Source organism: Trichechus manatus, unplaced genomic scaffold (genome assembly GCF_000243295.1).
Source record: "Trichechus manatus latirostris isolate Lorelei unplaced genomic scaffold, TriManLat1.0 scaffold00077, whole genome shotgun sequence".
NCBI lineage: Eukaryota > Metazoa > Chordata > Mammalia > Sirenia > Trichechidae > Trichechus > Trichechus manatus.
Window position 1 is genome coordinate 12,899,151 of NW_004444013.1, and position 25,379 is coordinate 12,924,529.

Genomic DNA, 25,379 nt, shown 5'->3' on the forward strand with positions numbered 1-25,379 from the left:
AGCTCAGCCTCCCTGAAATAAGGGTCAACAACGGACCAGGCTGGTAAAGTAAGGCCACTGTCATCAAATGAAAAAGAAAGACACCAAGCCACACATTTGTGATATTTTGGATGGCATGTTACCAAAACACCAGTGCTGACAAGCTCCAGCTGACCACCAAGGAAGTCTGAATATCAATGGCAGTGACCTCAAGTGTCTAGGGCCTTGCTTTTAGGGCTCATTCTGTATGGGCCCTGCCAGTTTCTGCCCGTCTTCCTAGAGACTGCCTATTGAAAATTTAATTTAAGCGATAATTACTTGATTTAAGAAATGACATTGTTTTGCTTCTGTTGGCACTGCTTACAGTTGGCAAAGATAAAACTTCTATAGTGAGAAGCGGGGAAGAAGGAAGCCACTAAATAATGGATACAATACGCTTCCACACCAGGCTACCCATCAGATACCTTGGGTGGTTCCAGAGCTCCAAAGATGTAAGTTCAGAGCCAGCTATTCCATTACAACAGATTTAAGCAAAGAGGCCACTGGAATTTTTGCCTATGTGAAATCGCTTACTATAACTCTCACTTAAATTAATATTCCAACCAGTGCAAGGTCTGCCCCAGAGGCATGATGTCAGAAAGCCCCATTTTTCAAACTCAAGTTGCAAGCGACGGCTTGTAAAGTAAATGATGCTCAGTGTCCTGGCTGATCAAGCTGTTCAATGTCTGCAGATGCATTTCTGTCACCAAAGTGAGCTCTGGTCACTTGCTGAGCTAAGAGACAGTCTGCTCCTGCTTTGTTTCAGAACTGAATACTTTATGAGGTTTGTTCTAGCTCAGAAACACAAAATGCAAACAAAATACATAATGGAGAACCCAGAAAAGCCAATTTTGCCTTCTAAACTTCTGTGATATATAAAAAATAATAAATCCATATCCTTTATTTCGCATAACAATATCATTTCAGGAAAGAGAGACCACGCTCCTTAGAAGAGAGGATAGCAAGACTTCATCTCACATACTTTGGACGTGTTATCAGGAGGGACCAGTCCCCAGAAAAGGACATTACACTTGGTAAAGTAGAGGGTGAGCAAAAAAGAAGAAGATCCTCAAGGAGATGGACTGACATAGTGGCTGCAATGACAGACTCCAACACAGCAAGGATTATGGGTATGGCATAGGACTGGGCAGCGTTTTGTTCTGTTGTACGCAGGGTCACTAAGAGGCAGAGCCTACTTGATGGCACCTAACAACAACAACATCTTCAAACCAAACCAAACCAAAAGAAATAAAGAGAGAATGATAAACAGGCACACATAAACGATGGGCAAAGCACCTATGGAGGTTTCTTGCAACTTTCCTTTGAGTTTGAATGAAATTACATCAGACTAAAAAGTAAAAAGAAACAAACAAAAAAACCAAAATCTTTCAATACTGCTGGATAAAGGTTTGAGAGTTACTGTTCGTTTGTTTTCCCAAATGAAGGAAGAACAAGCAGTTGTCAATCTTGTCTTCCCTAAGACCAAGACCAGCTCTGGCTCCTTCTTTCTGAAGCAATCACCATGACTGACAGCAAAGATCTGATTTTATGAGGGGCTGTGAAGACGTATGAGGGTACAAGTCGATGCTGAGCCTGAACTAAATACTGAGATGAGAAGTCATATTCTTTGCTCTAAGTATATTTGTGGAAAAATGAAAGAAAACAATCCTGATATTCACTCAGTAGCTGACTTGTCTTCTGAGAGACATCTACTCAACAGAAAAATGCGAAAGAGGGAAGATGGCTAACGTTCTAGGAACAAAAGAATACCGTCAGATTAAAGTATTAACCCTCAAAACATTTCCTTTGTCCATTTCATCACCCATTTTTAAGGGCCAAAGCTCACTGCTGTTAAATGTCACTGAGTCGGTTCTGACTCACAATGATCCTATGTACAACAGAAAACACTGCCTGGTCCTGTGCCATCCCCACAATTGTTGTGATGTTTGAGCCCATTGTTGTAGCCACTATGTCAATGCATCTTGTTGAGGGTCTTCCTCTTTCTCGTTGATCCTCTGCTTTACGAAGCATGATATACTTCTTCAGGGACTGGTCCTTCCTGGTAACATGTCCCAAGTATGTGAGATGAAGTCTCGCCAACCTCATTTCTAAGCAGCATTCTGGCTGTACTTCTTCCAAGACAGATTTATTTGTTCTTCTGGCAGTCCACGGTATATTCAATATTCTTTGCCAACACTATACTTTAAATGCATCAATTTTTCTTCCATTTTCCTTATTCACTGTCCAGCTTTCGCGTGCCTTTGAGGTGACTGAAAATACCAAGGCTTGGGATCAATGGAACAGACTTGAGAACCCAGAAGTAAATTCATCCAGCTATGGACAGGTGATCTTTGACAAAGAGTCAAGGTCCATTCAATGCAGAAGAGACAGTCTCTTTAACAGACAGTGCTAGCAAAACAGGACCCATACCTCACACCATATACAAAAACCAACTCAAAACGGATCAAAGACCTAAATGTTAAAGCTAAAACTATAATGTTCCTGGAAAACAAGATAGGGACTAAGCTAAGGGTCCTAATTTTTGGCATAAACGCACACAACTAAAAATGCACGAACAACAGGAGATAAAGTAGATACTTATGCTTATCAAAAGACTTTACCAAAAGAGTAAAAAGAGAATCTACAGACTGGAAAAAGATTTTGACAACGACATATCTGACAAGGGTCTAATCTCTAAAATACATAGAAAACTTCAACAACTCAACAACAAAAAGACAAACAATCCAATCAAAAAATGGGTAAAGGACATGAACAGACACTTCACCAAAGAGGACATTCAGGCAGCTAACAAACACATGAAGAGGTGTTCAAGAATCATTAGCCTTTACAGAGATGCAAATTAAAACCACAATGAGATACTACGTCACTCCTGCAAAAATGGCACAGACCAAAAAGACAGAAAACAAATGCTCGCAAGATTGTGAGGAGATTGGAACTCTTATACTCTGCTGGAGGGAATGTAAAATGGTACAACTGCTACAGAAAATGGTATGGCGCTTCCTCAAAAAGCTAGAAAGAGAAATACTTTATGATCAAACAATTCCATTCCTAGGTATACATCCTAGAGATGTAAGAGCAGTGATATAAGAGCAGTATATATCCTAAACATATGCACACCCATGTTCACTGCAGAATTATTCACAACAGCAAAAAGATGGAAACAACATGAGTGCCCATCAACAGATGAATGGATAAACAAATTGTACATACATACAATGGGTTACTACACAATGATAAAAAATAATAATGAGTCCATGGAACATCTTATAACATGGTTGAATCTGGAGGGCATTATGCTGAGTGAAATAAGCCAATTACAAAAGGACAAATATCGCATGACACCACTTTTATGAAAAGTCAAGAACAGGTACATGCACAGAAAGTAACGTTCTTTGACGATTACCGGGGATGGGAGGCGAAAGGAGGGGGAACCACTTACTAGATAGTAAAAATAAAAAAACCAAACCCATTGCCATCAAGTCAATTCCGACTCATAGCAACCCTACAGGACAGAGTAGAACTGCCCATAGGGTTTCCAAGGGGCAGCTGCTATTCGAACTGCCCACTTTTTGGTTAGCAGACAAACACTTAACTACTGTGCCACCAGGGCCCCAAGACATGTATTAATTCTGGTGACGGGAAAGGCAATACACAATATGGGGGAAGTCAGCACAACCTGACTAAGGTAAATGAAGACACGGAGAGGTATGCCAAGAATAAAGGACAATTATGGTAAATGCTATGGACTACAGTAAATGCTGTGAAATATACCACGGTCTGCCAGAAGAACGAACAAATCTGTCTTGGAAGAAGTACAGCCAGAATGCTCTTTAGAAGCAAGGATGATGAGACTTCATCTCACATTCTTTGGGCATATTATCAGCATGGACCAGTCCCTGGAGAAGGACATTATGCTTGGTAAAGTAGATGGTCAGTGAAAAAGAGGAAGACCCTCAATGAAAAGGATTTACACAGTGGCTGCAACAATGGGCTCAAGCATAACAATTGTAAGGATGGCACAGGACCAGGCAGTGTTTTGTTCTTTTGTACATAGGGTCACTAGGAGTCGAAATCCACTTGACGACACCTAACAACAACATAGTACATGCTGCAACATATAAAATTTTGCAACAACAATAATAACAATCATAAAATGTGTAAGTGGTTACATAGGTAGATATGTATGTTGTATAGGTGTGGGAGGGCATATGGGAGTACATGTGTGTATATATAGGTATATTTGTGGGTATATGTATATATGCGTTTATATGTGCTGAATATATGTACCCACATATATGATAAAGCACACAGTGGGCACAGTAATGAATACTTCCTAGACATATCCAAACACCTCATGGGACTGATTTACTGGGTTTCAAGGCTCAGGATCATAGTTTCATAGGACAACTAGGTCAACAGACATAACTTAGTTTATAACGTCCTACATTCTAGTTTGTTGAGTAGCGTCTGGGGTCTTAAAAGCTTGTGAGTGGCCCTCTAAAATACAACTATTGGTCTCTTCTCATCTGGAGCAAAGGAGAGTGGAAGAAACCAAAGACTCAAGGAAGAAATTAATCCACAGGACTAACGGCCCACATGAACCACAGCCTCCTCTAGCCTGAGACCAGGAGAACTAGATAGTGCTCATCTACCACTACCGACCATTCTGACCAGAGACACAATGGAAGGTCCCAGTTAGAATGGGAGAAAAATATAGAACAAAACTCAAATTCATAAAGAAAACCAGACTTACTGAACTGATAAAGACTGGAAGAACCCCCAAGACCATCACCCTAAGATACTCTTTTAACCTGGAACTGGAGTCACTCCTGGAGGTCATCTTTCAGCCAAATAATAGATTGGCCTATAAAATAAACAGTAACACCTGTGAAGAATGTGCTCCTTAGAACAATCAACTATATGAGACCAAATGGGCAACATTTGCCCAAAAGCAAAGATGAGAGGGCAAGGAGGGGCAGGGAAACTGAAAGGATGGAAACGGGGAAGGCAGGGAGGAAATAGGGAGGGTGCTGACAAATTGTGAGGATTGTAACCAATAACACGGAACAAGTTGTGTATGAATTGTTTAATGGGAATCTAATTTGCTCTGTAGACTTTCACCTAAAATACAATAAAATATTCACACCAAAAAAAAAAAAAACCAAAAGAACAAAAGAACAAAAAACCAAGGCTTGGACCAGGTGCACCTGAGTCCTCAAAGTTCTACTAAAGTTCACTAAGAACCCAGAAATCTAGTTACCACCTTACTATGCTGATCAGTAAATATCCACTCTTTAAAAGATACTATAAAGACATCATGTTTTGTTCTATCAAAAACCTTTGAAAAACGAGACTGCCAAAAGCCAGAAACAAACTTCGAGGAAACAGATTAGTCATTAAATGGATTCAATCTGCAGAAGAGTAAAGACCAGATTTTGGTATTCTTATGTGTTTCTAGGCACTCAGCCTCCTAACAAGAGGAAGAATTCTGAGGACTTCAAAACAGATGACTACAGTCACGAGAGCGCGAGAGCGCGAGAGCGCGAGAGCGAGAGAGGTAGGTAGTTAGACAGGTAGATAGGTATCTGCCATTGACGTCAACTCCAACTCATGGCGACCTTAGGTACAACAGACTGAAACACTGCCAGGTCCTACATCATCCTCACGATTGCTGGTGTGTTTGAGTTGATCGTTGTAGCTACTGTGCCAATCCATCTCACCGAGGGTCTCCCTTACCCTCAAGGGCCCTCTCTTTCACCAAACATGATGTCCTCCTCTAGCAACTGATCCTTCCTGATGATGTGTCCAAAACAACCAAGTTGGACAATGTTCTCCTGTGAGCCATAAGGTTTGCATTGGTTGATTTTTGGAAGCAGACTGCCAAGCCTTTCTTCCTAGTCTGTCTTAGCCTGGAAGCTCTGCTGAAACCTGTCCACCATGGTGACCCTGCTGGTATTTGAAATACCGGTAGTATAGCTTCCAACTTCACAGCAATACACAAGCCAGCACAGTATGACACACTGACAGACGAGTGGTGCCAGTCACTAGCAACTTAATAGCATAATTCAGGCACTTCATTTAGATAGATCAGATAAATGTTTCACTCACTGATAAAAGCCTAATGGAATCCTTCTTCCAGAGGTTGAGCCACCCTTCTGTGAAGTAATGCCCTGTGGGTATTTGTGTGGTTTGCCCTGTGGGATAACAGGAGAGGCAGCCTGTTGGTGATCTTATCTTCAGAAACACCTGAGACAAGCACACTAGTTCACACCTATTTTATCACCTGATCCCATCTTCCAGCCTCTGTATTACAAGAGAGGCTGTTTGAGAAAACATAGTCAGCATCAGCAGGCAAGTCTAAGGATAGAAAGGAGTAGTATCTAAGAAAGCCAGGTGGGAACCAAGAGTCAGGGACAGCAATTGTGAGACTTCTGTGCCCCAGTATGCTCAGCAGACCATCTCCCTTTAAAGGGCCCAGGTGCTTGTCTTTGGGACAGCATCAACAAAGGGACTTGCTGGGGAGAGCCAGAACCCTCTCCACTGGTGGAGGTGAGGGGAAAGGAAGCGCAAGCTGGAGTTCCTGAAGGTCATTTGAAGGCAGGAGCGAGGAGGAGCCAGGGCCTGGTGGGGAGCCTGCAGGGCCCTAAACCCTGTTGGCCAGAGAATGCCAGAACTTCAAGTCCCTGGCATAAGAAACTACTTTTTCCTGAGTCTTCATCTCATGTCAACCCAATTCTGACTTGCCAGGCCTTTCTTCCACAGTGCCGCTGGGTAGGTTCGAACCACCAACCTTTAGGTTAGTAGTCAAGTGCAAACTGTCACGCCACTCAGGGACCTTTCACCTTATGTTAACAGGTGGCAATCGGCTGTTAACCCATGCAGCCACTCCACAGAAGAAAGGCCTGGCAATCTGCTTCCATAAAGATTACAGCCAAGAAAACCCTATAGAGCAGTTCTACTCTGTTACACATGGAGTTGCCATGAGTCGGAGCCAATGTGACAGACGCTAACAACAATAACATTTACATCTGTGCTTGCTCACCATTGTGCCCCCAGCCCAATATCCCACACCAACACAGTCATTTGTCTCTCATCTGTCTTCCTCCATTTAAACGTTAAGTGCCACGGGAGTAGGAACCTTGTCACTGCCATCTCTCCAATGGCCAGGACAGGCCTGGCACATGGCATGTCCTCGATAGAAATGTTTGCTGGATGAATGGAAACAAGAACAAATATGAGATGTCTCTGCACATTAACCAGCCAAACCTCCCATTGTTAAAGAGAGATTATTAGGTAAAGCGGAATTCCAAAATGGAACAGCAATCCATAGCGGAAGCACAGTTGATAATACAGAACCACTCAGGAAGGAACTCCTGGCATTCTCAATAAGGAGGAGACCCCAATTCCCTAAAACTTCATGCTCATGTAAAATAATAAAGAGTAAATATCACCTTGAACCCAAATTCCAGTGTGACTAATACAATAAGTATATTGTGAATCCTGAACTCCTCTGTTCTCTGACACAAAAGTTCTTAACTTAGGCCAGGGCCATGGGTAGGCTTCAGGAGGTCTGCTGAAAATGTTATGTATGTGGGGGGTGGGCAATATTTACAAATTACCCAACAGAAGACTAGTATCTTGGATACATGCTAGATACTACAAAACTCAATATATAAAAAAAAAAATCAATCCAATTAGAAAATAGGCAAAAGACAGGAACAGACATTTCACTGAAGAGGACACACAGATGGCAAACCAGTACATGAAAAGATGTTCAACAACATTAGCCATTAGGGAAATGCAAATTAAAACCACAATGAGACATCACCACATACCTATCAGGATGGCTAAAATTTAAAAAAGGGACAAAAGCAAATATGGCAAGGATGTGGGGAAACTGGATCTCTTATATGTTCTTGGTGGGAATGTAAAATGGAACACTCATTCTGGAAAGCAACGTGATAATTTCTCAAAAAACTAAATGTACAACTATCATCCAACCTAGGAAATGCATTCTTGGGCATTATCCCAGAGACATGAAAACATACGTTCACACAAAAACCTGTACTTGAACGTTTATAGCGGCTTTACTGGTAACAGCTCAAAGTTGGGAGTCAGCCCAAATGTCCTACTGTAGGTGACAAACTGTCAGACAAACAACGGTGCGTCCACACCATGGGATACTCCTCAGCAATAAGGAACAAACTAGTGACACATGCAACAACCTGACTGAATCTCCAGGGAACTATGCTGAGCGGAAAAAACCCAATCCTGAAAGGTTATACAGCTTTTTTTTTTTTTTTTTTAATAAGTGAAGTTTAAAGTTCAAGTCAGTTTCTCATACAAAAATTTATACACACATTGGTATGTGACCCTAGCTGCTCTACATACAATGTGACAGCACACTCCTCCTTTCCACCCCCGATTTCCCACGTCCATTCAACCAGCTCCTGTCCCTTTTTGCCTTCTCATTTCACCTCTGGACAGGAGCTGCCCGTTTAGTCTTATGTACCTACTTGAGCTAAGAAGCACTCTCTTCATAAGGATCATTTTATGTCCCATAATCCAGTCTAATCTTTGTCTGAAGAGTTGCCTTTGGGAATGGTTTCAGTTCTGGGCTAATGGAGAGTCTGAGGACCATGTCTTCCGGGGTCCCTCCAGTCTCAGTCAGACCAATAAGTCTGGTCTTTTTCCAAGAATTTGAGTTCTGCACCCCACTTTTCTCCTACTCCATCAGGGACTCTCTGTTGTGTTCCCCGTCAGGGTGGCCACTGGTGGTAGCCTGGCACCATCTAGTTCTGGTCTCAGGCTGATGCAGTCTCTGGGTTATATGGCCTTTTCTGTCTCCTGGGCTAATAGTTTCCTTGTGTCTTTGGTGTTCTTCATTCTCCTTTGCTCCAGGTGGGTTGGGACCAGTTGATGTATCCTACATGGGCACATGCTAGCTTTTAAGACCTCAGGCGCCACTCACCAAAGTGGGATGCAGAACATTTTCTTAATAAACTGTTATGCCAATTGACCTAGATGTCCCCTGAAAACATGGTCCCCAGATCCCTGTCACTGCTACTCTGTTCCTTGAAGTGTTTGGTTGTATTCAGGAAACTTCTTAGCTTTTGGTTTAGTCCAGCTGTACCGACCTCCCCTGTATTGTGTGCTGTCCTTCCCTTCACCTAAGATAATTTTTATCTACTATGTAGTTAGTGAATAGCCCCACCCTTCCTCCCCACCCTTGAAACCATCAAAGAATGTTTTTTTCTGCGTTTAAACCTTTTCTTGGGTTCTTATAATAGTCTCATACAATATTTGTCCTTTTACAACTAATTTCACTCCGCAAAATGCCTTCCAGATTCATCCATGTCATGTTTCATGGATTCATTGTTGTTCATCGTTGCGTAGTATTCCACTGTGTGAATATACCCTAATTTGTTTATCCATTCATCCATTGATGGACACCTAAGCTGTTTCCATCTTTTTGCTATTGTGAACAGTGCTGCAATGAACATGGGTGTGCATATATCCATTCGTGTGACGGCTCTTATTTCTCTAGGATATATTCCAAGGAGTAGGATTGCTGGATCATATGGAACTTCTATTTCTAGCTTTTTAAGGAAGTGCCAAATTGATTTCCAAAGTGGCTGTACCATTTTACATTCCTGTCAGCAGTGTATAAGTGTTCCAGTCTCTCCACAACCTCTCCAACATTTATTATTTTGTGTTTTTTGGATTAATGATAGCCTTGTTGGGGTGAGACGGTATCTCATTGTTCTGATTTGCATTTCTCTAATGGCTAACGATCGTGAGCATTTCCTCATGTGTCTATTAGCTGCCTGAATGTCTTCTTTGGCGAAATGCCTGTTCATATCCTCTGCCCATTTTTTAATTGGGTTATTTGTCTTTTTGTTGTTGAGGTTTTGCAGTATCTTGTAGATTTTAGAGATTAGACGCTGATCAGATTTGTCGTAGCCAAAATTTTTTTCCCCGTCTGTAAGCTGTCTTTTTACTCTTTTGGTGAGCATAAGTGTTTGATTTTTAGGAGCTCCCAGTTATCCAATTTCTCTTCTAGTGTTTGTGCATTGTTACTTATGGTTCATATTCTGTTTATGCCATGTATGAGGGCTCCTAGCATTGTCCCTATTTTTTCTTCCATGATCTTTAATCATTTTAGATTTTATATTTAGGTCTAAATCCATTTTGAGTTAGCTTTTGTGCATGGTGTGAGGTATGGGTCTTGTTTCATTTTTTTAATATACCTCCGTTTATATAGCATTTTCAAAATGACAATTTTAAGAAATGGAAGACAGATTGGTGGTTGTCAGGGGTTAGGGCTGGGTGGTAAGAGGAGGGAAGTGGGTGTGATTATAAAAGGGTGACACGAAGGATCCTTGTGGCAGTGAGACACTTCAGTTCTTGACCATGGTGGAGGACACAGGATAATACATGACACAGGTGATAAAACTGTATAGACGTTAAGACACACGCTCACAAATAACTACAAGTAAAACTGGGGAAATCTGAATAAGAGTGGTGGACTGTATCTCTGTCAATATCCTGGTTGTAATATTATACTACAGTTTTGCAAATACCACTGAAGGAAACTGGGCAAAGGGTACCAGGGATCTGTATTATTTCTTACAACTGCATGCAAATCCACAATTATCTCGATTTTTAAAAAAAGTTATGTATGTGGAAAGAGTCCAAAGCTTTCCATCATATTCTCATGTGGCGAAAGGGTGGGGGCTGTTTCTACTACTCTTTATTCAGTAAGCTCTATGCTGAATGAACTATGCACACACTGTAAGGTGCACACATACATAAGCTCTCTAATTCTGACCGCAATCTTATAGATAGGTCACGTCACCTCTGAGCCTCAGGAGTAATACCTATCTAAAAGCACACAGTGACAGAACAAGAAGCCCAAGCCCAACTCTCTGCTATCCCCACTCCTCTTCTGACATGTAGGTTACTCAATGCCATAAAATGATAACCCAAGAAAATAAATAAATTCTACTGGGGCTGTAAAATTTCCAATTTTCTAGAAGGTCTTTATGACAGAAACCTAAATAGTTTAAATGGCATGAAAAAGAGGAAAAATTACAGGATAATACATATAGTATGATATGTATTTAAAAAGACAACCCATAAAACAAAGCATTTCTATATGTACATCTATATGTAAGCAAGTGAACAGAAAATGGTCTGGAAGAATATAATCAAACTGTTAACACCTGTCACCTCTTGGTGAGACTAAGATGGAAGAAGAGTGGTGCTCACAGGTATTTGGAGTTTAACCATAGTGTATGAACATAAGAACGTATTCTAATTCAAGTATAACTTTTCTTTTTTTTTTTTTTTAATAAGGGAAAAAATAAAGCAAACACTTACTGCATTCATAGATCTGTTCCAGCTTATCCACAGAAGAAAGGGAGAAAAATTTATAACCGGACTTACTACCAACAGCTAGGGACCTGCAAAAAAGCCAAATTCAGAAATAAGAGCTGATACATGTAGACAGTGATCATGTACAAACTCACTCCCATGTTAGCAAATCGTGACCATCATTATCCAAAAATTAACACAGATAATTTCAGATTTGTACCAGGTGCGTGGCAGCTATGTGGAAAGGAGGAAAGAAGGGGCCAAGGAAGATGCCACAACTAACAGCCAGGAACACGTGCACGTCAAGAAAATAAAGACAATTCTTACGTAAACCTATAAAAACTAAAGGATAAGTTTGATATAAATGAAAGTAATCAGCCCTAAATGATCAATCCCTTTAATAAAGTGGGGCTTTCTGAAGTGACTGGATATACAGTAAAACCTGTGAAAGCCAGAAGCTGTGTAAGGCAGAACCATGTCAGAGAGGGAAAACTCAAGTATCTTCCACTAATAGAGAACAACAAAAAAGTGGTAAGGCTGCACCCTGTCGAAGACGGAGAAATTGTGAGACCTGGAAAAACAAGGCAGTCCTGGTGAGTTCCCGCTCTGTACATGCCTAGCCCATGTGAGAGCCTGAAAGCAGAGTGCAGGGAGCTAATATGCTAGAACTTCAAATGGAGATACTGACAGCCTAGTGGGGATGCTATCTTTCTGCATTTCAGTGAGGCCTTTAACGACTGTAGCTCAGTCACTAAGCTGTGCTATGACTGAGCACTGGATGGAAACGAAATGGTCCCAAAAGATGACTTGGAATCTGGAATGAGAAGACCATGTAGTTGGCTTAGGAGGAAAAGCAAAGAACTCATTTGAGAGCTCATGGTTAAGAGTCCATATTCATCACCCAACACTCCTGCTCTTGCAAAGAGGCTTGGAGGTCCCACAAGAGCTTTCCAGACCCCACCACACAGAAGCTCTGTGACACTGCATGAAGTATTTCTTGATCAGGAGACTACTACTCTCCAGAATAAGGCTGACCAAGGAAAACAAAAGCAAGTAGAAAGCACAGCACAAAAAGAAAACCAAATCTATTTGTCTGGAGCAACAGAGGAAGAAGGAGAGCCAGGAATAGGAGGAGGAAATGGAATGTGTGGCTAATTGCCTCTATGAACAACTGCCTCCTTGGGATGAGACCAGAAGAAGTGGGTGGTGCCCGGTCATCATTACTGAACATTTTGATCAAAGATTCTACTGAATACTGATCAAAAGGGGAAAATACAGAACAGAATTTCAAATTCTGATGGACTAAAGACTTTCTGGAGCCATGGAGGGTAGATGAACCCCTGAAACTATTGCCCTGAAATAACCTTTAGACCTTAAACCAAAAATATCCCGACATCTTCTTAAAACCAAACAATAGTTTAGCTTAACTAATAAAAAATGTCTGGCTTCAGCTATGCTGTTTTAAGTATGGGATCAAAGTGACAACAGCAATTCAAAAGATTACACAGAAACCTTGGGGGCAGTGAGTTTATGTTAATGTGGGAGGAATATTGCAGAAAATGAGTGAGAATGGTTGCACAACTCGAAGAATGTAATCAATGTCACTGAACTGTACATGTAGAAATGGCTGAATTGGTGTATGTTTTGATGTGCATATTCTCAACAACAAAATAAAATCAAAAAAGAAAACCAGAAAGGATGACAGAATGAAGCAGGAAGCAGTGGGAGATGAAAAGAATCAGACACTAGGATCATTTTTGTTTTTAATGTCTGGAGAACAGTGGAGGCAGAACAACAACCAGAAGGCTAACATTTCATACTCTGAGTATTTGCATCCCAAGATAAAAATGAGGGCTATTTTAATGGTCATTTAAATAACTACTAATTAGCAGTGCTTATTCCATCTGTCAGTGTGTCGTACTGTGGTGGCTTGCGTGTTGCTGTGATACCGGAAGCTATGCCACTGGTATTCAAGTAGCAGCAGGGTCACTCGTGGTGGACAGGTTTCAGCAGAGCTTCCAGACAAGGACAGACTAAGAAGAGGGACCTGGCAGTCTACTTCTGAAAAGAATTAGCCAGTGAAAACCTTATGAATACCAGCAGAACATTGCCTGATATAGTTTCAGAAGATGAGCCCCGCAGGTTGGAAGGCACTCAAAATACTACTGGGGAAGAGCCGCCTCCTCAAAGTAGACGATCTTAATGACGTGGATGGAGTCAAGCTTTCAGGACCTTCACTGCTGATGTGGCATGACTCAAAATGAGAAGAAACAGCTGCAAACATCCACTAATAACAGGAATGTGGAATGTACAAAATATGAATCCAGGAAAATAGGAAATCATCAAAAATGAAATGGAAGGCATAAACACTGATATCCTAAGCATTAGTAAGCTGAAATGGACTGGTATTGGCCATTTTGAATTGGACAATCATATAATCTACTACGCTGGGAATGACAAATTGAAGCAGAATGGCGTTGTATTCATCGTCAAAAAAGCATTTCAAGATCTATCCTGAAGTACAGTGCTGGCAGTGGTAGAATATGCATACACCTAACAAGGAAGACCAGTTAACATGACTATTATTCAAATTTACGCACCAACCACTAAGGCTGAAGATGAAGAAATTAAAGATTTTTACCAACTTCTGCAGCCTGAAATTTATTAAGCATGCAATCAAGATGCAATGATAATTAATGGTGATTGGAATGTGAAAGTTGGAAACAAAGAAAGATCGGTAGGTGGAAAATATGGCCTTGGTGATAGAAATGATGCCAGAGATCACATGATAGAATTCTGCATGACCAATGACTCCTCATTGCAAATACCTTTCTCAGCAACATAAACAGCAACTATACATGTGGACCTCGCCGGATGGAATACACAGGAATCAAATCAACTACATCTGTGGAAAGAGATTATGGAAAAGCTCAATATTGTCAGTGAGAACAAGGCCAGGGGCAGACTGTAGAACCGATCAACTGTTCATATGCAAGTTCAAGATGAAGCAAAGAAAACTAGAATAAGTCCACGAGAGCTAAAGCACAACCTTGAGTATATCCCACCTGAATTTACAGACCATCAAAAGAATAGATTTGATGCACTGAACGCTAACGACCGAAGACCAGACAAGTTGTGGAATGACATCAAGGACATGATACATGAAGAAAGCAAGAGGTCATTAAAAAGACAGAAAATAAAGAAAAGACCAAAATGGATGTCAGATAAGACTCTGAAACTTGCCCTTGAACATCAAGTAGCTAAAGCAAACAGAAGAAATGATGAAATAAGAGTTGAACAGAAGATTTCAAAGGGCGGCTCGAGAAGACAAAGTATTACGATGACATGTGCAAAGACCTGGAGTAAGAAAACCAAAAGGGAAGAACATGCTCAGCATTTCTCAAGCTGAAAGAACTGAAGAAAAAACTCAAGCCTCGAGTTGCAATATTGAAGGATTCTATGGGCAAACTACTGAACGACGCAGAAAGCATCAAAAGAAGATGGAAGGAGTACACAGAGTCACTGTACCAAAAAGAACTGGTCGACGTTCAATCATTTCAGAAAGTAGCATATGATCAAGAACCGACGGTACTGAAGGAAGAAGTTCAAGATGCACTGAGGCGAGCGGCGAAAAACAAAGCTCTAGGAATTGATGGAACGCCAACTGAGATGTTTCAACAAACGGATGCAGTGCTGGAAGTGCTCACTCGTCTATGCCAAGAAATCTGGAAGACAGCTACCTGGCCAACTAACTGAAAGAGATACATATTTACGCCTATTTCAAATAAAGGTGATCCAACAAAATGCAGAAATTATCGAACAGTATCATTAATAGCACACACAAGTAAAATATTGCTGAAGATCATTCAGAAGTGGTTGCAGCAGTACATCGACTGGTTACTGCCAGAAATTGAAGCTGGATTTAGAAGAGGGCATGGAATGAGGCATAACATTGCTGATGTCAGATGGATCCTGGCTGAAAGCAGAGAATACCAGAAAGAGGTTTACCTGTGTTTTACTGACTATGCAAAGGCACTCTACTGTTTGGATCATAATAAGTTACGGATAACATTGCAAAGAATGGGAATTCCAGAACACTTAATTGTACTCATAAGGAACTTGTACACAGACCAAGAGGTAGTCGTTCGAACAGAACAAGGGGATACAGCATGGTTTAAAGTCAGGGTTATATCCTTTCACCATACTTATTCAAACTGTATGCTAAGCAAATAATCTGAGAATTGGAGTATATGAAGAACGGGGCACCAGGACTGGAGGAAGACTCACTGACAATCTGCGTTATGCAGATGACACAACCTTGCTTGCTGAAAGTGAAGAGAACTTACTTACTGATGAAGATCAAAGACTACAGGCTTTAACATAACTACACCTCAACATAAAGAAAACAAAAATTTTCACAACTGGACCAATAAGAAACATCACGATAAACGGAGAAAAGACTGAAGTTGTCAAGGATTTCATTTTACTGGGATCCACAATCAATGCCCATGGAAGCAGCAGTCAAGAAATCAAATGACACATTGCTTTGGGCAAATCTGCTGCAAAAACTCTTTAAAGTGTTAAAAAGCAAAGATGTCGCTTTAAGGACTAAGGTGCGCCTGACCCAAACCACGGTGTTTTCAATCACCTCGTAGGCGTGCGAAAGCTGGACAATGAATAAGGACCACCGAAGAATTGACGCCTATGAATTACCGCGTTGGTGAAGAATACTGAATATACTGTGGACTGCCAAAAGAATGAACAAATCTCTTAGGAGAAGTACAGCCAGAATGCTCCCAAGAAGCAAGGGTGGTAAGGCTTCATTTCACATACCTTGGACATGTTGTCAGGAGGGACCAGTCCCTGGGGAAGGACACCATGCTTGGTAAAGTAGAGGGTCAGTGAAAAAGAGGAAGACCCTTGATGAGATGGGTTGACACAGTGGCTGCAAAAATGGACTCAAGCTTAACAATGATTATGAGGATGGCGCAAAGACTGGGCAATGTTTTGTTCTGTTGTACATAGGGTCTCTGTGAGTCGGAAATGATTGACCGCGTCTAACAACGACAATAATGCTTCTATCAGTTCTCTTCTCGAAATATATTTCTTCTACATATATGTGAAAAAAGGTTGGAGAGTTCAAGTTTTAATAGATAAATGACCATTAAAATGGCCCTCATTTTTATCTTGGGGTACAAATACTCAGAGTATGAAATGTCAGCCTTTGTTATTCCCAGTCTTCTGGTTCCTCTTCTGCCTCCACTTGTTTTCATGTTCTGCCAGACATTAAAAAATTATCACGTTGGCAAAGAATACTGACTATACCATGGACTGTCAGAAGACCGAATAAATCTGTCCTGAAAGAATACAGCAAGAATGCTCCTTAGAAGTGAGGATGGTGAGACTTTCTCTCAAGTACTTTGGACTTGTTATCAGGAGGGATGGGTGCCTGGAGAAGAACATCATACTTGGTAAAGTAGAGGGTGAGCGTAAAAGAGGAAGACCCTCAACGAGATGGACTGACGTAGTGGCTGTAACAATGGGCTAAAGCACAACTGTGAGGATGGTACAGGGCTGGGCAGTGTTTCATTCTGTTGTACATAAGGTCACTATGAGTCAGAACCCACTTGATGGCACCTAATAACAATTCTTAAAATTACATTGGGTTATCTTAGAAGTATAAGAGAAGGAAAAAAAACTATCAGCTGACATAATTTTTCCTAGCAAACATACCTCACTGTATAAAATTAATATCAGTGAAGTACACTAGGCATCATTACCTATAAATATTTTGAAAAGTAATAAAAGAACCAACAACAAAAAAAAAAAGAAATCTAGGAAGGCTAAAAATAAACTATCTCGGCAATCTTGAACTTTTGGAAGCTGGTGTTCAGAAGATCTGTTTTCCAGGTAACTAAGGGTTGTCACTTTAAACACCAAACCCTTTTTTCCTCCCACCATTTTGGATGAAAAATTGTTCCTAAATTGTATGCCTTCTTGTATTCTTAAGAGCAAAAACAAAACAAAACCCGTTGCCGTCAAGTCAATTCTGACTCATAGCAACCCAGCAGGACAAAGTAAAAATGCCCAAAAGGTTTCCAAGGCTGTAAATCTTTACAGAAGCAGACTGCCACCTCTTTGTCCTGCGGAGTGGCTGGTGGGTTCAAACTGCCAACCTTTGGGTTAGCAGGTGAGCACTTAACCACGGCACCACCAGGGCTCCTTTCTTAAAACAAGGGGACAGCAAATTCTTAACATATTCCTGGGCTCAAATCACTGAACAAACTTATTATAGTGTCATAATACAGTGGCCCTCTCAAACCCTAACGAGGTATTTGTGTACGAACATCAAATGACTAGTCTATAGTGCCGAGTATGTAAAAATATATTTTCTACCTTTTGTTTGGCTGACGGTTATCACTTTTCCTTGTTACCATTATGTCATTAACATCTCTCCTTTCTAATTTCTTGTTGACTTGGAAACCACATCATCAAGCTTATTAGCATTATGTATAAAATAAGCTTAGAGAGGGCCTCTCCCATGAGCAAAATTAATGAGCTTTAGTACCTGGTCCTTGAGTCTTACATTACCCCGGTTCTCAGCTGTGCTCCCAACACGTAGGATCTGTTAAAACTGGGATCTGCTGATCAAGCTGGATGTTGTTCCAGACATTCTGAAACTGATTTAGGATATTTAGTATTTCAACTAGAATTTTCATTACATGGCCTCCAAAACGGACTGTGTGCCCGTCATTAAGGAGTCTCTCAGTTGCACAACCGAAAGGTTCGAACCTACCGAGGGGTGCCTCAGTAGAAAGGTCTGGCAATCTGCTTCCAACAGGTCACAGCAACGAAAACCTTCTGACCGGCAATTGTACTCTGAAACACATGGGGTCACCATGAGTAGGAATCGACTCAATGGCAACTGGTTTGGTTGGTTTTATCATTAAGAAATGTAAGTACATATCCCTAATACACACACACACACACACACACACACACACACACACACACGTATCAGGGTATGTGTTATATATAGGGATTGCTGAGTTCATCCGCAGCTCATGGTGACCCCATGCACAACGGAGGGAATTGCTGCCTGGTCATGTGTCATCCCCATGACTGGCTGCAGATCAGACTGTTATGATCCATAGGGTTCTCACTGGCTGATTTTAGGAAGATCACCAGGCCTTTCTTCCTAGTCTGTTTTAGTCTGGAAGCTCTGCTGAAAACTGTTCAGCATCATAACAATACACAAGCCTCCACTGACAGATGGGTGGTGGCTGTGCGTGAGGTGCGCTGTCTGAGAATCAAACCCAGAGTCTCCCACATTCTACCACTAATCCACCACTGCCCTCTGTGTAGAAGAATACACGGTATATGCAGTGTAGTATGAGTATATACGTTATCAGCAAATGTAGAAATCTTAAAAGGATGATATTAAATATAAATAGCTTTCCTTTTTTCATCTCAAACACCAATGATCAGGTCTCCCACAGCCCTCTTTGGAGATTCTGGTTTTAATCATTAGCCTGGCCATAAAACAGCAGGCATATTAATGAGAGAGGTAGGGTAACGGATAAGTTAATAAATATCTTCTTCTCCAAAAGATGTTTAAGTGGTGTTTTTTTGTTTTTTTAAGTCAACATCGTGGGATCTGTTATTATTAACAAAGGAAAAAACTAGCAAACCATAACAGATAAAGATGATATTTACTTACTCCACCATTTCACTACTATACCACTGCCTCCAACTGAGCCTGGGGTCCCCAAATCCAGAGACCCTGTTTACCCTTCTCCAGAGACTAGGCCTAAGTTTTTTCCCAGAGTAGGAGAAAGAACAATGACTTCTGAAACATACTTTGAACCAATTCTCTTTATTTTAACCACACACACCTTTACTCACTTGGTGAGCTTCCCTAGACTGCCAATGCCTCAGCCTTTGAGGATTCTGTGGTTTAAATTAGGTCGGTTCTCTGCTATCTCCACCACTAGATTTAGGATTTCGTTTCCTCGACCACTTGCTAGCTTCCAAAATTGGGTTGCTAGTGTCTCCTTTTTCATTCACCCCATCCTTATAGGTTTAAGTCTTTTTAAGTATCTTTACTGACATTTTATCAGGGTTTTGGGAGGGAGTCAAAATAAATGCTTGTGTTTGATCTACCATCTTTAACTGAAAGTCTCTGGCACTGAATTTAAACTGAGCATTTGACATAGATGCTGCAAATGGTTAAGTGCTCCACTACTAACCAAAAGGTTGGCAGTTAGAACTCATCCAGAGGTGCCTTGGAAGAAAGGCCTGGCAATTTGCTCCAAAAAAAGTCACAGCCTTGAAAACCCTATGGAGTGCAGATCTACTATGCACTCACAGGATCACCAGAAGTCGGAATCAACTTGACGGCAACTGTTTTTCGTTTTTTTTTTAAATTTAATATAGTGACTTCCACTAAAAAGCAAAAATGTGAGTCAGATCTTCTCTTTAACTTCCTTCACTTTTCTCTACCATGTTATCAGTCCATAAAAGATTTCCCTTTTCACTATGTTCTTCATGAAAGAGCCATACTTGACTCTGGAGTTAAGTGGGAACAGTCCAATGCTTCAAAAAAGCAGCAACCTGAATTGTTGCTGCCAAGATCTGAGAGGAGGCCCTTGCGACTTCACTTGGTGCCTTAGCTGCTCCTGGCTCATCCTGACAGCCCCCTCCTCCACTCATATAATCTCCATTCCAGACCTCCACCTGGGTAACCCTAAAGCTTTTCAAATTCAAGAGTACCCAAGGCAGAAATCACCTTTCCCCTCAATGGTATCCTCTAATTTTTCTCCTATAATGTTATCACTGTTCACCCAGAACCCAAGCCAGAACCTTGGTAGTCCCTGTGACTTCTCCCTTGAACTCATCATACATGTCTCGTGGGTCATACCAGGTCCTGACATCACACCAGTCCCCTCCTTTCCACTGGCCACTGCTGTTGGACAACATCCTCCTAAGTGATCCCCCTGCCCTCCTCAAACATACCCTCTACCCTGCAGGAAGAACGACCTAAAATGTTAAAACTGAAAGATCTGTAAAAGCTCTCTACTCTCCAAGCCCTCAATCTGAAGATGAGGTTAAAAAAAAAGGTGACCTTCCCAGAACAATGACTGTAACCCAGAGGAAACTTGCTGAAGAAAGCAATTATTTCAGACAAGTTTCTCTTTACTCTTTCTATACCCCTGTCTTCCAGACAACATCAACTCCACAAACAGAAGACTTGAAAATCAAGTCCCTTTGTTTAGCCCCTTTTGGAAATGTAGTTTAAAACAGGTGTTGGTGCAGCACTAAAACCACTCCTGAGGCCAACTGTTCAAAGATTAGACTGGACTGTGCGACATAAAATGGTACTCGTGAAGAGTGTGCTTCTTAGCTCAAGTAGATACAAGAGACTAAATGGGCAGCTCCTGTTCGGACATGAAATGAGAAGGCAGAGAGGGTTAGGAGCTGGATGAATGGACACGGGGAATCAGGGGTGGAAAGGAAGAATGTGCTGTCACAGTATAGGGAGAGCAATTAGGGTCACATAATAATGTATGTATAAATTTTTGCATGAGAGTCTAACTTGTAATTGTAAACTTTCACTTAAAGCACAATAAAATAAAATTAAAAAAAAAAAAACAAAAAAACCCACCAGGGTTGCCAGATCAAAGACTTCCCACAAGCCAAATGATGACCATCAGAATTTACTCCCTGCTCTTTCCATTTAAGACTCAATTAACACTCTGCCACTTTGTTACTTAAATTTCAAAAAGCCAAAAATTCCTCAAATAGAAGACTTCCAAAGCTAGGATTGGAACTAATTCCAGATGTCCTGATCAACAGTGAGAGGACCCAGATCAGCTGTTCTTGATGCCTCTTTCACTGGTCTACTTGAAAAACAAATGAAACAGATGGTAAAGAGCAAATAAAACTTCCTCACACTTTAAGGATAAGAAGCATGAAGAAAATAAACAAAAACAAAAAACGTAATATTTAAATCATATAACCAGAACCAGAAGAAAGGCACGATAAAGTGAGGTATGCAACAAATATCCTGTCATTAAGCATTTGAAAGACAAAGTTACTGTATAATACATACTCTAAGTGAAGTGGCTTCCAAAATTGTCTCCCTGAGTCTAGAGAAGGCAGATTTTAGGCCAACATTCTTTGTCTGCTAAAAATTGTGTTCCTATATTAAAATTAAATCTGGAGATGGAGAGAGAGTGACATACACCATAAGGTATTTCCACAAGAACTTCATTTCTTTCAAGTGTAGGTTTCAAACAAATTACGCGGTCATTTTAATCCAATAAACTTTCAATACAATCCTAACTTACTCTTCCTTATGGTTTATGTTCGTACTACATCCAGGTCTCTTTGGCAAGTCAACATCATGACACAGAAACCTTCCCTTAAACTAATAACATCAGGAATCATAGGGAGTGGCAGGCACATGATTTCCAAGAGTGAAAAGGTCCTATTTCAGGCCAAGTCAGGTGGCATTCTCCTCTATACAGGCACCTTGGTAGCCTACTTGAAATAACAGCAAAAGAAAATGCTTGCTTATTGTCTGATTTCCTTCCAACGTAAATTAACATATAAGTAGTAGTGAAAAAGTCAGAGTAGTACCAAATGTTTTTAGAAAATCCTTTAATTTATAAAAGGCATTAAAAAACCCATAATACTAATAATTTCTTAAAACTAAAAACCCATTGCCGTTGAGTCTATTCTGACTCATGGTGATCCTACAGAACAGAGTGGAACTGCCCCATACAGTTTCCAAGGCTGTAATCTTTACGGAAGCTGACTGCCACATCTTTCTTCCGTGGAACGGCTGGTGGGTCTGAACAGATGACCTTTTGGTTAGCAGCCAAGTGCTTAACCACTGTGCCACTAGGGCTCCCATTTTCCTACTGGTCTCAAAATGCTCAGTGTTTGCTGTTATTGTTGTGTGCAGCCAAGTTAATTCCGACTCACAGCGACCCTACAAGACGGAACAGAACTGCCCCTATTGGGTTCCTAGGCTGTAATCTTTATCGGACCAGATCTCCAGGTTTTTTCTCCTGTGGAGCAGCTGGGTGAGTTCAAACCACTAACCTTTCAGTTAGCAGCTGGGCACTTAACTGTTGCACCACCAGGTCTCCTTACTAAGGGCTTAACAACCAAACTATAGCTGGTTTGAGATTTCCTATTCTCTACCTAGAAGTGGTTAAGAGCTCAGGCTGCTAACCAAAAGGTGGCAGTTTGAATCCACCAGCCCCTCCCTGGAAACCCTAAGGGGCACTTCTGCTCTGTCCTGTAGGGTCGCTATGAGTTGCAATCAACTCGATGGGACACAACGACTCCAATTACAACAAACCCCAACAGGCTGTCTGAATTGTTTTTGTTGTACTGGCTTTTGGTCACATAAAACATGACAGTACCTGGTAGCTGTGATCTTTAAAAACTACTGTCACTATTCTAATTTCTAAATTCACTGTCCTCCGAATCCTACTCTGGGCAGGGGGGAACAGCGAGGCAACATGGAAAGACCATTGGGAGACAGCTCAAGAGACTAGATTAGAGTCTTGCCCCCACTATTAACTGACTGTAAGATCCAGGCACTGCGCTGAATCTTCATGAACTTCAGTTTCTTCATGTATAATTAGACTGGGTGATCAGCTCCCTTCCAACTCTCAATACAGAAATACTGTGTAACTGCCTTCCGCTGGCTCCACAACTTTGGGAAGGTGTTATGAACACCTGCTGCGTACCACTGACTCAGTGCTTGCCAGTCTACAATCAACTTTTATTTAAAAAAAAATCAGAAACCTCCTTTTCTACTCTGCTGATGCCATTCAGCCAGGCAAAAGTCAACCCAACCACCACAGACTTTGTGTGAAGCCAAATGTCCCACTCCTCCTCTCTTACATCACTTCCTGTTACTCACTTCCCAAGATGGCTCTCCTCCCTTCCAGCTCCACAACTCATCCTTCCTTCTCCAGAAACCTCATCTACTAACTATCCTCACAGGTCATCAGAGGCAACCTCTGAAGAATCTGCTTCAAACTCCGGAGCAGTTTGGGCAGACAGCCTTCTAAACCCAGGGGCTGACATCCAGGTCCTCTCTTCCCCTGAGGATGGATGGCCCATTCCCAGAAGCACCAAGACTCCTCAGGCCCTTCTCTGTAACATGCCCCTGGGCTGTCTCTCCCTAGGCCTGTGGCCAGCATCAGGACTACGTTTGCTTCTTGCCTGGAGAACACAGCAAAGTTACCTGCCACAGAGAACAGCGAGGAAGGAAGAAAAGGGAATAGAAACAGGGGGAAGGGGCCCTAAGAAAAAGCAGAAAAAGGCCTGAAAGGGGAGAGAGTGGGGACAAGGGCAGGGGAAAAAGGAGGGGGACAGAAGGAACCCACCCCCACCTCCCCAGAGGCGCCCAAGACAAGTTAAACCACAAAGTTGTGTCTCAACTTTGCAAGAAGTGAAGTCTGAAAACAGAAGCTCTCCTCGTTAAGAGGCGAGAGACACTTGTCTCCAACAGCACGTGCAGGGCAGCGCCCGACGGTCCCCAGGCGGACCCTCCCTCCAGGCCCTGGGGACGCCTCCACCCATCTTGGCCAGGGGAGGCCAGGCTCCGACCCCCAGCACCGCGCGGGGCCGCCAGTCTGCCCGGGCCCCGACCTCCGACCTCCGACCCCCGACTTCCGACCCCGGCCCGGCCTTACGTGTTGTCCTGGTTAAAGTTGGCGAAGAGCAGCTGGCCGGAGCCGGCCTCGCCGCTCTGACTGGCCAGGTTCATGGCTGCGGCGGCCGGCGGGGGCTCAAGCGCGGGAAAGCAGGTTGAGCTGCTCTCAGGGTCGGCGCCGTGCCCCGCTAGCCGCCGCGGTCGCCGCCACTCGCTGCTCCGGGATCAACCGCCGCCTCATCCCGGCCCGGCTCTTGTTTATGCTCCTGAGCCGGGGCCACCAGGGCGCCTGCGCGGCACCGCCCCCGCGGCGCACGGCGTCCGCCGGCGCAGGCGTGCTATGGAGGCCCGGCTCCTTCACCTCTGGCCCGGCTGGATTCCGGTGGAACACGCAGGCGTGGAGGCGAGCTGGGCGCAGCGGGCGGGCGAAGTGAAGCGCCGCGCTTGCGCATTGCAAGGAGCAGGCGGGTTCCTGTGCTCGGGGCACCCATGTAATTTTCATCCATATTAAAGTGGCCTGCAGAGGAGTTAGCCATGTGAGGATCATTGTGCTAAATACTTCTGTGCATTATCTTATTTGATCCCCACAGCAGCCCTAGGTAGAGAATTTTGTAACCCCGTTTTATAGATTTGAAAACTGACGCTCAGAAATATGTTTCCCAAGGTCAACCAGTAAGTGTTCCCCCTCCCAATCAATAGCCCCGCTGAAGGTAATCAGTATTCTGCCTGTTTTTGAATTTCATGTAAATGGATTCATGCAATATATATGGACCCCAGGGTTGAGATAAGCAAAAGAATGATGGGGCAGTTGGAAGTGAGAGCTTTTGAGAAAACATGGCACAGTTGTATGGCTGAGGGAAAACCTCGCACACCCATGGAAGCGCCCAGCAGCATTCCTTCAGCATGCCTTCACTGACTACCTCTTAGATGCCAGGCACTGATGAATCCGCAGTAGACAAAGTTGATACTTGGAAACTTTCAGCCATCCCACGCGTTAATGGATCATTGCAGACCATGTTGCAAGCTATGAAGGAGGAATTCAAGAGGGGTGGGATTCAGAGCCAGCTAAGCGAAGGATCGTGGTGATGGTGGTCATAGAAGGCCTCTTTGAGGATGTGACCTGGGACCAGCCCTAACAAAGAGGTAGGGTGGCAGTGGAGAGTTCCTTCAAAATGCTTCAATCAGCCTGGCCATCTTCACTTCAGGTCTCCTCCCAGCTTCCATGCTCCTGCCAGTGCCACCTGCCATCTCTCCATCTCCCATTATGTGCTTCTTGGAGTCCCTC

General features: G+C 42.4%; 1 protein-coding gene across 2 annotated transcripts in view; it reads right to left on the reverse strand.

Moving 5' to 3' along the window:
- The window catches only part of WIPI2 (WD repeat domain, phosphoinositide interacting 2), a 55,041-nt gene extending 30,652 nt beyond the window's left edge, over positions 1 to 24,389 (reverse strand). For both annotated transcript variants that reach the window (XM_004380835.2, XM_023735369.1), the window contains exons 1-2: positions 24,135 to 24,389; positions 11,422 to 11,504 (exon numbers count right to left, since the gene is read on the reverse strand). In XM_004380835.2, coding sequence (XP_004380892.1) covers positions 11,422 to 11,504; positions 24,135 to 24,208 — 157 coding nt within the window. In that variant the 5' untranslated portion in view covers positions 24,209 to 24,389. The remainder of the gene's footprint in view (positions 1 to 11,421; positions 11,505 to 24,134) is intronic.
- Positions 24,390 to 25,379: the final 990 nt, after the last annotated feature.